The sequence below is a fragment of the Micropterus salmoides genome, unplaced genomic scaffold (genome assembly GCF_014851395.1).
Source record: "Micropterus salmoides isolate LMB-PRFRI ecotype aquatic unplaced genomic scaffold, ASM1485139v1 Ms_hic_scaffold_12, whole genome shotgun sequence".
NCBI lineage: Eukaryota > Metazoa > Chordata > Actinopteri > Centrarchiformes > Centrarchidae > Micropterus > Micropterus salmoides.
Window position 1 is genome coordinate 30,064,627 of NW_024040263.1, and position 12,412 is coordinate 30,077,038.

A 12,412-nucleotide genomic window follows, 5' to 3' on the forward strand; every position below is an offset into this window, starting at 1 on the left:
TAGAGAGGCGAAGGGAAGGAAAAGATGTGGTAGAAAAAAGTGTACAAGCAATAGGGATAACCGCACCCTGGAGAGGATTGTGAAACAAAACCCATTCAAAAATGTGGGGGAGATTCACAAAGAGTGGACTGCAGCTGGAGTCAGTGCTTCAAGAACCACCACGCACAGACGTATGCAAGACATGGGTTTCAGCTGTCGCATTCCTTGTGTCAAGCCACTCTTAAACAAGACACAGCGTCAGAAGCGTCTCGCCTGGGCTAAAGACAAAAAGGACTGGACTGCTGCTTAGTGGTCCAAAGTTATGTTCTCTGATGAAAGTAAATTTTGCATTTCCTTTGGAAATCAAGGTCCCAGAGTCTGGAGGAAGAGAGGAGAGGCACAGAATCCACGTTGCTTGAAGTCCAGTGTAAAGTTTCCACAGTCAGTGATGGTTTGGGTGCCATGTCATCTGCTGGTGTTGGTCCACTGTGTTTTCTGAGGTCCAAGGTCAACGCAGCCGTCTACCAGGAAGTTTTAGAGCACTTCATGCTTCCTGCTGCTGACCAACTTTATGGAGATGCAGATTTCATTTTCCAACAGGACTTGGCACCTGCACACAGTGCCAAAGCTACCAGTACCTGGTTTAAGGACCATGGTATCCCTGTTCTTAAGTGGCCAGCAAACTCGCCTGACCTTAACCCTATAGAAAATCTATGGGGTATTGTGAAGAGGAAGATGCTATACGCCAGACCCTACAATGCAGAAGAGCTGAAGGCCACTATCAGAGCAACCTGGGCTCTCGTAACACCTGAGCAGTGCCACAGACTGATCGACTCCATGCCACGCCGCATTGCTGCAGTAATTCAGGCAAAAGGAGCCCCAACTAAGTATTGAATGCTTTACATGCTCATACTTTTCATGTTCATACTTTTCAGTTGGCCAACATTTCTAAAAATCCTTTTTTTTATTGGTCTTAAGTAAATTTGGGATTTTCTTTGGTTGTGAGTTTTGATCATCACAATTAAATGAAATAAACATTTGAATATATCAATCTGTGTGTAATGAATGAATATAATATCCAAGTTTCACTTTTTGAATGGAATTACTGAAATAAATCAACTTTTTGATGATATTCTAATTATATGACCAGCACCTGTAGTTTGGTCATTGCATGCTTTTATTAGAGAGTTGACAGTAGAGATAGATGTTGCAATTACATGATCAGCACCTTAATCCTTGAGGTCACCAGAGCACTCCATGTCATTGTTTTGTGCACCCTTACACCGGATACAAATTCCTGTTTATTTTCTACACTTTTGTACACATTTTTTTACACCTCTGAAAAGTCTGTTTCTATTTTTCTCCCTCACCTGCCTCTTTCACCCTTTCCCTTTCTCAGATCCTGATAGAGTTGGAGACGGCCCTGCTGGACGACATTCCTCATTGGTATAAACTCCAGACACATGATGTGTCCTCTATACCTCTGCCCCAGCCCTCCCCCTATCTACCACGCAGACACGTCCATGGAGACAGCCCCAGCAAGAAACTACAGAGTATGTCTTATTATACTGTATTTTTACAGGCTATGTGTATATAAATATTGGTGTATGTGTATGATTTAATCCCTTGTTATAATCCTACAGGGTGTCTGCGTGTGCAGTGGTTAACCTCTTCTTTACTGAGCTTTCTCTTTTGTGTCTCTCTGTGTGGGAGACTGAATCACAGAATCTCTCAACCTTACCTGTCCTGTATGTGTGTGTTGTATTTGTGTGTGTGCGTGTGCAGGGTCTCATCGCATCATTGATACAGAGTTTGATGATGGTTTGATGGTAGTGACTAAAGGTGGGTGGGGGCCATGGTTACTGAGTATTTCCTTGTATTAGCCTATCGGCGTCCAGCACTGGGTGAGAAAGTGTCTTCTTTGCATCCTCCCTCCATGTGTTTCTCCCAAACCTTCCAGGCTCCTTTTGACTCCACTCTATGTTTTAGAACAAATTGCACACCCAAATTAAAGTAATTTATTCAACTTTGCTGTATCAGCTAAAAGCAACACTCCAAAGAGTTTTGCAATTCATCATTTTGCTGCTGGACTGATGATTTTGTATTGCAGTGTTGTAGTGTATAGCCTTTACTGCTGTGCTGCAGTTTAGCAGTGTACTGTACTTTACTGAGGCTGCAGTGAACAGTTTCTCCTCTTCTGCTGGACCATAGAAACACTGACGCACTGAGTGCATGTTAGACAGTAGAGCTGCAGTTGTCCACTGCCATTCCACTGAGTTTCCTGCCATTCTCCTGCATGCTTATAGTTCATCCCAAAAGTTGCTTACTTCACTGAAAGGACACTGAACATGTACAGCAGAAGCTGAATTTGTGTTATTTTGGACAATAGAATCACTACAACTGCTTTTTTGTTTGACTGTTTCTGCTATGGCTTAATTTCCTGTCAGATGAATGTTGTCCTGATTTAAATATTCATACATTTATATGGTTCATTTTGGCGTTTCCAAATATCAGATTGCTATGGTTTGCCACACTTGAAGTTTTTTTGAGTGTTATTATTATTATTATTTGAACGTTGCTGTGCTTATTTTTATGCTTAGGCATGAACTGTGCTCAGATTGTAATTGTGCACTAATAATGCGCATTTATATATTTTCTGAATATATGATATATGATATAAATGAATATATATGATAATAATAATATACATGATACATCTCATCTTTTAAACAGATAAATGCAAAGTAGAGTTGTTAAGTGGGAGGAGCTGTAGCAAAATCCAAACATTTCTTTGTTCAAAACCGCAATAATACAAGACGCCATAGTTGCTGCCAAGATGCCAAAGTTGCTGAATTCATCCACAGTTAACCCAGAATCTAAAAGGGAGATCATTTAAACAGATTTTTATCTTGGGAGTCATAATTTTTTATACACAGACTTGTACCTTGACTTTCTTTGTCAAACAACCACATATTTTCTGTAAGTGTTGCTCACCTTTTGTACTGATGATTCAACCAGGAGAGTTACATATATAATTAAGCCTTTAATGTGTTCCAACTGTCTTTGTCTAAATGATCCATCTACATGTAGCTAGAAAATTAAACTAATACAGGTTCTCTAAATCAGTCTCAGAACCCATCGTCTGATGACAATTTTGCATTGATATGCAGATATCTGTTTATAGAGATTATGTAAATATTAATCTCGTGCATTTGAAGTATTATCTGTATTGTTCTGTATCTTGTGGATTATATATATTCTTTGTAGCCGTAGTAGCTAAGTATCCCCAGGGGGTGAATATTCTGGCGCTCCATGCAGGTTAAACCGAGAAGTGAGAGATGCAAATCTCACTGATCTCAGGTCCGACAGAGTCACTGCAGAAACAGTCAGCTACTCAGGCCAGCGAACCTGTTTGCTAGCTGGCCATTTGTCTGTAAAACATCCTGATGTGATGTTCTACAGTCTGTAAGAGAGGGGCATCTGTAGTGGTAGTCAGTAGCACAACTGATACATCCTAATCAAAAGACACACAACTAATGCCTGGATGTGTGTGTGTGTTTCTGTATGTGTATCCATGCTTGTGTGTGTGAACGGTGTATCCATGAATCAACAAACACGTTTGTATCAATGTGTGTGTGTGTATGTGTGCGTGTGTGTGTATCCATGCATGATCTGTGTGTGTGCGTTTGTGTGTGTGTTTGTGTGTGTTTGTGTATGTGTGTGTGTGTGTATCCATGCGTGATCTGTGTGTGTGTGCGTTTGTGTGTGTGTTTGTGTGTGTGTGTGTGTGTGTGTATAGGTGCGGAGCGTAACTCCAGGGAGAGAGAGCGGGGCAGTACGTTGGCTGTGCCTGAGCAGGAGCGGCCCGTCCAGCACCGCTCCCGTTCAGTGTCTCCTCACAGAGAGGATTCCTGCAGGGCTCGGTCACGGCCCGCACACGTGCCCATGCAAAGGTCAGCATCACCTGGTGAACATTGTCATTGGTGTGTGGGTTGAAATTCCTGTATTAACCAATATTTAAAACGTTTTTATATGCACTACATATGCAGTACTGAGATTGTTCAGCCAGTAAATACTGACTTTTAATGATCTCAGTGTTGTTTAAAGGTAATGCCACTGTAGAGTCTCAATTACATGTTCACACATCTGGCATTTTTGCTTTTTAATCAGATTATTGTTTCGCCTTCAACAATACCAGTCAGTGTGAGTGCCTCACTATACTGTACATGTGTCAGGGAATTTATGCGGCTTGTTAACATGTGTTTATGAATGATTTTAATCTCACTACTTTATGGCCAAATCACTACCAATTAATACACATCTCTGTTGTGTATGTCTATATAGTTAACTCTTCTGACAGTTTGAGGTACCCGAATATGTTAAAGCCAGCATGGCTGAAAAACTTACAATATGTCTAGCTTTTAGTTTCCATATGAGTTGGGAATGAAAGAACTTGTAATAATACATTACATCCTCGATATTAAATGGAGAGAGTTGGGCAGGAATATCAACAATGTGTGACAGCTGACAGGCTGGACCCAATTCAGCCAAATTAATCAATTTTTCTACTGCTATCTGTTACCTTTGCGTCTTTCTTTCTTTCAACGCATAACACACATCAAACATGTTGCTTCTGCTGCATTTGATAGTTCACCAGTGAAGTATTCTGCAGGAATGGGTTCATCATGATCATTTTCTTATCTGTTATAACTGCTAGCACACATCCGTTTATAACCAGCTGAGCAACTAAGCAGATCAAACTAAGTTATGTCAACCAAAAACAAGCAGAGGTTGTGTGCTGCTGTCTTTGTAGTCTGTCTGATTTACAGATGTGCTGTCACTTCCTCTGAGATTTTGCTTTTCAAGCATCGATAAGGCCATTTGTAAATTGTTGTGTTGAGAAGTGGCCAACATGAAGACTCATAAAAGAGTAAAAAATATTGAGGGTGGATGGATGTCCCTGCACTACAATGGCTCACACTCTAAATTTAGAATAAAGTACATTTCCATCATATTACTTCCATCAGTACGACAGCAGCTATTTTCTGTATATGTTTCAAATTAAAAGCCTTTCTGGAAACATAGGGATCGCTGGAGTGCTTTTAATGTGAAATTGCTGATGCACTGACATTGAAGAAAAAGTGGAAATAATTTGTGAATTAAAACAGCATTTATGTTACAGAGCAATACCAGAGAACTTACACAATTTTTGTCAAAGATCAGTTATTTTGTTATGGTGTGTTGCCTGTATGCTATGTAATTGTAATAACATTGTCACACTTGCATTGCATTCTTATTTTTGTTGAAAATTTAACCAGAGTCCAACCAAACAACATCAGGGCATCTGACGTTGCCCTTCATTTTGCTGAATAAATTCAAATTGTTATGTGTTCATTCAGATTGTGTTAGATCAGACCAAAAGTAAGGGTGGACATATTGAAATATTATAATAACTAATGGACCAACATTCATATGATACCAAAATGAAAACCTTAAATTCATGAGGTATTTGTATTTTAATCAGGAGTCTGGATGAGATCCACCAGAACCGGCATCACTCCCACTCTCCCTCTCGCTACAACGACTCCCACTTGGAGCACCAACGCTCTGGTGACTCGGACTACGAGTACTCTGAGGACAGGTAACCTGTGTACTTGTTGTTAAAGATTCACACACATTGCATTAGTGCTCCTAGTGGGTCATTCAGCAAAGATGTGACAGCAGCTCTGGTCTTCATCATGAAATAAAGTTCCAAAATGTAATTTTGGAGTCCTGAAATGGTACTATTTATAATATTAGTAGTTTATAAAGGTTAAATCTTGATTTGGTTAATCAATGTGTCTATCTAATTTCTACTAATACTACTAACAGCGTGAAACTAGTCATTGCAACATACTAAGTTTGTTATATCATTCTGTACTGCTCAATGCAGACTTAACTGAAATCTCAGGATTATGATTTCCTGGTTTCTCTCATTCATAAATTCACTTTGCCTGTCTGAGTTGCCATCCTCTTCTGTTGTGTTTTCTCGGGTTGTTTCTCATTTGTTCACCCATCGTCATGGCAATGACAGTGAGGTCCTGGAGATGCACAGGTCTGTCCGCGGCGGGAGTGCCGAGTGCCTGCACACAAACAGGTAAAACTTTTAACAAAGACAACAACCACCATTCAGCTTTATTTGGATAAAATATGCCATTTTATTATCATTTCCATTCTCATTATACTTCAACAACTCCATCTTTACACACTTGAGGTTGCAAACAGAGTGTTGATTATCTTGAGTGGACTGTAGATACTGTACAGTATATGTCTGCTTTTTTGCAACTGCATGAACACAAAATTCAAAGTGTCACATCAGGGTCAAATAGTTGTTGCACACTCATAAATCCATGTCTGACTATTGTCAATCAGCACAACTGTCTGGTAAAAAAAACACACACAACACAGTGATCACTGTGTGAGGAGATTAGAGACCTGCTCAGTGACTGACCTCAATGAAGGCAAAGCTCTTTTGATTAATTTCTTTTGTTTTATTGCATTTGATATGTTCACTCACAGCAGTTGTATATTTTTTCCACTTTTCTTCTTGTCTTGCTTTACATCCATGATCTTCACTCATACAACCAGGGGCATAGGTAGATACAGCCACACACTCCCCCCCAAAATGCCCCTGTTAGTAAATGGTATCCATAAAGACATTTACAGGTAAGCGTTTAGAGTGAAAGGCAGTCGTGCACACCCTTCTCTGTGCCTGTCCAGCTTTCCCAGACTCATTTGTGGAGTTGGTGGGTCCTTAAGTTGCGGCAGTGTTCTCTCAATGCAATGAATGCCTATATGTCTCCCAGACCACTGTGCTGCTTGTCCTTGCTCTGGTTGGAGTGTGTGCCGAGTTGCTTTGTCATGGTGCCGCTTTGACTAACTAAATGGTCTGTGTTGCTTTCCCCTCTGTATTATGCAATGCTTTGCAAGGCCATACTGATGTTCTTACATCTTCTTACATCTTGTAGACCATTAACTCCAAACCCCATGTAATTGACGTCACATCTGACTATTTTCTATAGCATAACAGAAGTTTGAAGACTGATTTTACACCAAACCAAAGTTTTAAGTAGCAGTTAAGAACAGGTAGTCATTGGTGCAGTCAAAGCAGGTATGCCATCTGGAAGCTTTGTTGTCAGATACTTTGTATAATTTTGTACAGATACATTTGTGATTACCAGATTTCCCATGGTTCCTAGAGGATGAATCCCCTAAAATGACACAAATTAGACCACGGACCGCTATTTGAAAAGATTTTGTCCCAGGGTCCCCAATCTGATAGGATTTTGGATTTAAAATGTTTTATTATAGAAAGCTTATGAAAACCATGGCCAGAATAGTCATACGTTCTGTCATTGTGTTACTTACTGATGGAAATATAGTGTAAATAAATTATTCCCCTTTTTGCTGGGGAACCCCCTCAAGGACCCACTTTGAGAACCACTGCTCTAGCGCCACCATGAGGCTGAAATTTGTGGTATTGTGTAAAATGTCTCCAATTATTGGATGTATTACCACATAATTATGATACTACCAGCTGCCTCAGCTGTACATTTTTAGTGCTACTTAACCTGCTACCATGCTGGTTAAGGTGGATACAGTGAACATTATACCTGCAAAACATCAGCATGTCAATACTGTCATTGTTAGCCATGCTGACACTAGCATTTAGCTCAAAAGCACCAGGCACCACAGAGTTGCTTGCGTGGCTGCAGACTCTTAGTCTTGTTTAAAGGGACAGTAGATCAATTTTACGTGTTATTAGACATGTTTCCATCCAATTGTCATGCAAATTTTAAGCAGACTTTTGAAATGTCGCAAAAAAAGAAAATATAGAAACTGCGAATTAGTTGTGTTTCCATCAGCTGGTTTGGAGCGAATAAACCAGGCCACGACAAGTGTAGTTATGTCAGTAGTTGACGTTACACATGGCAGTAATAAACACGACGTATGGGTTCCAAACCAGAAATAAAACCAGTTGCATGGAACTGAGGACTGTGGATTTGAGAAAAATGGAGCGAGGTCCCCAGGAATGTGTATTAAGCAGAAGTTGCTACCAGCCATGTCTCCACACGTTATAAGAATATCAGGCAAGAGCCGACAGCAGAAACAGCTGATCAGACGTGAGTTACAAGTTCGCTATGTCAGACCTTATTTAGAAAAAGTGTTTCCATCTCCCAATTAGCACATTTACTCTTTTTCTACAAAGGCAAAAATCACCTCAAGCGAGAGTAAAAACTTTTTTTCCCCTGAATTTAGTCATATTTACATCAACCTTTTCTAATGCAAGACTTCAAAATGCGCGTAAAAAAACAGTGATGGAAACACGACTATTGTCAATTTAGTATCTCCTGAGTCTCTGGAGGAGCCTTATCCTTATAGAGAAAATATCCCAAAATGATCTCATCAGGTTATCTTGGGTTGTGTTTGCAGACTACAGATTATTTATGTTATTATAACAGAAAGCCTCGTTTACAAACAAGGGGCATGGTGTCCTAGTATAACTAGTAAATTCAACGGTCTGTACTTGCATAGCACCTCTTTAGTCTTCCAACCACTCAAAGCACTTTTACACTATGTCACATTCACCTGTTCACACACTACCAACTGCCTAAGAAACCGAAATTAACATTCACGCACAATTTGCAATTTGGGGTTCAGTATCTTGCCCAAGGACACTTTGACATGCAGACAAGTGAATCCTGGGAACCACACCACCGATCTTCCAAATAGAGGCAACCCACTCTATCTCCTGAGTGGCAGCTGCCCCATATTAGGTACTAATTTGTACCTAATTGGTACTAACTTGTATGGAATGGTTTGGAAATGGTCAGCATTATGTAAAGAATATGTGAGTTGCAGTTAATGGGCTAAAACATGCAAAACCATCGATACTGTCCTTTAATGTATTTATAAGATGTTGATCCTGGCATCATAATGTGTACCAGATCGGTGCATAGTCACATGAAGCATACTCTATTTTTCTCTCAGCACTGAAAACACATAATGATCCGTCCATTTCTCTCTGTTGTGCTCTCATGGCACTCCTATACATTTTATAGATCTACCATAGCTCGGTTTCCTCGCCACGTACGGCCTCAACGGCTTTAGATCTGTAGATTGTGTTATATAATCAGTATTACAAGTAATCTCCCCATATATGTGAGGGAGGGCAAGAGGAACCATCTCTACACTCTTACATAATGAATTCCTCACTCTGAGGTCAGGATGCAGTTCATCTCATGTGTTCATTTAGTGATTGGCTATGCCTGGTGATCACCAGCAGGCACATTTCAAATCTATAGCAATCCATTCTCATATATTCTGAGTAGGGAGTTGAGAAGGAAACCATATTTTATGTTGCACCATAATGTGATAGTGTGAATGTTGCTTCTTTGTCTCTCCTGATCATTTGCAAGAAGCCTGCTTAGTTTCACGCTTTTGTTTTCTTCCCCTTCACTTACTTTGTCGCTGCTTATTTCTGTCAGTTGCATGTATCATTTTTGTTTCCCTTTGCCTTCCTTTGCACGCGGGTCTTTCCCCGCCTCGTGTGGGTGGGGCCCTGCTTACAGCTCCACCCTCCCTGCATGCCTAAAGAGAAAGCCACACCGCAGGCAGGACGGGGGCGGCACCATGCCTCGTAGCATCCTTACACACCGTGTGCTCAGGTTCACTGATGAGGTCACGGTTAGGTAAGAAAAACACCCACCTCACGCACAATCTCCCCCCCCTTGTCCTCCCTCCACCCAGAACCTTTAGTTTCTCTCTTTTTCGGGTGACAACTGATAGCAGAGGCTTAAGCATGTACTGGCAGAGCATTAAACAAACACTAAACTCCTAAGCCCTTGTTGCCATCCATGAGGCATTATGTGCAATGTCATGCGATGGCACGGAGCCAGCCATCTGTTGAAAGGAACCGTTGTCACAGAGCAGCATGACTTGACAAACATACAGCTGCAGGAAGAGTAGACCTGAACACTGGCGGCTCCTCTCCTCTTCACTCATTCACCCCCCTCACGCATTCACACTTACAACCAGTCCCCTCTCCCACTTGGACCTGGTTCCCATGGCAACTCACCAACCTTCCATCTGAGTGGTCTCACAGTGTATGGCCGCAAGGAATGACTGGCTATGATAAACGGAGATACAGCATCAGGGCCATTACATGTGACTGCACTGTCTGATGGCCTTCATTTTTCTCTTTTTGTCTCTCCTTCATTCCCTCTATCTCCCGTCTCTCTCTTTTTCTTAACTTTACCACACATTATCCTGCATTTTCTCACTTTCTCTGTATTTCTCTTTGTCTACCTCCTACTCGTAACCCTTTTGTTCTCTCACGTCATTCCACTCTCTTCTCCCTGACACCTCTGCTCGCATCCTCTGTCCTTGTACATCTTGTCTCCATCTCTATTTCTTTCTCTCGTTATCTTTCTTTCTCTCTCTTCTGCCATGTTGTGACGGTGCAGCGACCTGCAGCCGTCGTTGGACAGAGTGAGGAGTGCCAGCACCACTTGTCTGAGACCAGACACCAACTTTCACTCCCCTGACAGAGACAGGTACAATCATTCACACATTTTGGATGCAGTACATGAATTTAATTAGCAAAAGATTCTAATATTTTATTTTTTATTAAGATGGATACAGAAACAATGATCTGCTGAAAATATCTTCAGTGACAGCTTTCAAATCAGTTTTTTTTTTTTTCTGGACTGCATGATTGAATCATCCAGCACTGAGGATAAGGTTTTAGCTGCTGCATGTCTTCACTCTAGTTCATGTCATGCGTCCGTGTCATACATGAATGAATTGCCATTGCACACTTTCATAGAAAAACATGTTCCCTGGTTGGAATTACTGAAATATCTTTAATTTCAAAGACAGAAAATAAGCCGGTAGTGTTTGGCAGTCTAAATAATGACACAATTTAATGTAAATCCCTGGAAGGTTATGTCAGTGCAGGTTTCACTCAGACATTTTGGGAAATGTGCTTATTAATTTTCTTCCAGAGAAATAGGTGAGAAGATTGATACCACTCTTATGTCTGTAAAGGCTGGAAAAAGAGGGAAACAACTGGCCTGGCTCTGTTCAGTGGTAAACCATATCTACACTTCATGTTTTTGTACAGTTAAAAAATATTAAATATAACATGTTCATTTATGAGCTTTAGGTGGATGCTTATAGGTGGATTTAGTTACCTATGGACACAACCAGGTCTGTCTGCTTCCCCCCTTTATTTATTCTAAGTTAAGCTGCATTTCCTGGCTATTGCTTATCTGACTATGTCTTAAAAACTATTAAGTGTGTTTTCCAAAATGAGAAAGCTATTCCTTTAAATAAATAAAAAGCAACATCTAAGTTGCCAGTAAGATGATCACTCTGTGAGTTAATTTGTACAGTGCTTATAATGACTTGAGATATACGATAAGTCAAGTCAAGGCAAGGCGAATCTGTTGACTGATATTATGCTATGATTTTGCAAATTTATCATGCATTCGCGATTTCAAAGCCTCGACTGTCCCTTTACTCACTAACAACCTCTCCTGGTGTTCCTACCTTGGGATGCTCCTCCCCCCACCCTTCCGCCCCTCTAGGTGCTCCAACTCTTTGCCCCGCAAGACTCCCCCAAGCCCCAGGATCTTAGTAGAACATGTGGCCTCTGAGGACGACAGGTATACCAGGCCTGCACCCTCCTGCTGTGCCCACCTCTGAAAACACTGAGCTACAGCTCTGCTTGCCTGCTTGTACCTTCGAAGCCTATCCTGTAGCCTAGAGCACATCCTGTAGATGATAGCGTTGCGCAGATCTTGTGATCAGCACTGTTTCTTTCCACTTTCCTGTAAATATTGGTGGTCTAAGGCTGCGAAATCCCTCTTTTATTGTGCTGCACCTGCTCTTTCTGCTGAGCACCTGTTATGAATTTTCCAACTTCTCTGCCTTGAAAGCGCTTTCTTTTCTGTGATATTGCTGCTGGTGGAAAAGAAAATGATGTGCAATGTGCAATTCTCAGCTATATTCCTTTTACAAACTGTAATGGCTCGGCTTGAACCTTTTACATTATATCTAACACACATCAGTCAGTATTGAGTTTTGCCATTCTTCTGTGGGTCATCATTCTCCACATCGTGTTTGTTTTTCTTCCTCTCTCTCTCTCCCTCTCTCTCTCTCTCTGTGGTTGCTGTTTGCCGAACCAGGCAGTGTAGCAATTCATCCAGTCCAAACTGTCAAAGGGGCAGCAAAAAAAGCCTGGAGGGCGACAGGTAAGATCATTCATTCATTCATTCACTCACCTAACTTTTATTTCTTCTCATAACTGTCGCTTCTTCTCTGGATGATCTCTGAACATCTGTGACTGGTCTGGAACATTGAATTTTTCATTTACTCGCGGCTTGTGCAG

The 12,412-nt window shown here is 41.0% G+C and overlaps 1 protein-coding gene across 4 annotated transcripts in view; it reads left to right on the forward strand.

The window, feature by feature from the left end:
• The window catches only part of rims1b (regulating synaptic membrane exocytosis 1b), an 83,386-nt gene that overhangs the window by 51,795 nt on the left and 19,179 nt on the right, over nucleotides 1-12,412 (forward strand). Inside the window, exons 14-22 of one of the 4 annotated variants that reach the window (XM_038714501.1) lie at nucleotides 1,379-1,532; nucleotides 3,779-3,932; nucleotides 5,504-5,620; nucleotides 6,053-6,115; nucleotides 6,607-6,684; nucleotides 9,591-9,710; nucleotides 10,485-10,574; nucleotides 11,610-11,687; nucleotides 12,210-12,275. In XM_038714501.1, the coding sequence (XP_038570429.1) occupies nucleotides 1,379-1,532; nucleotides 3,779-3,932; nucleotides 5,504-5,620; nucleotides 6,053-6,115; nucleotides 6,607-6,684; nucleotides 9,591-9,710; nucleotides 10,485-10,574; nucleotides 11,610-11,687; nucleotides 12,210-12,275 (920 nt within the window). The remainder of the gene's footprint in view (nucleotides 1-1,378; nucleotides 1,533-3,778; nucleotides 3,933-5,503; nucleotides 5,621-6,052; nucleotides 6,116-6,606; nucleotides 6,685-9,590; nucleotides 9,711-10,484; nucleotides 10,575-11,609; nucleotides 11,688-12,209; nucleotides 12,276-12,412) is intronic. The other 3 variants (XM_038714498.1, XM_038714499.1, XM_038714500.1) reach the window with 3 other exon arrangements.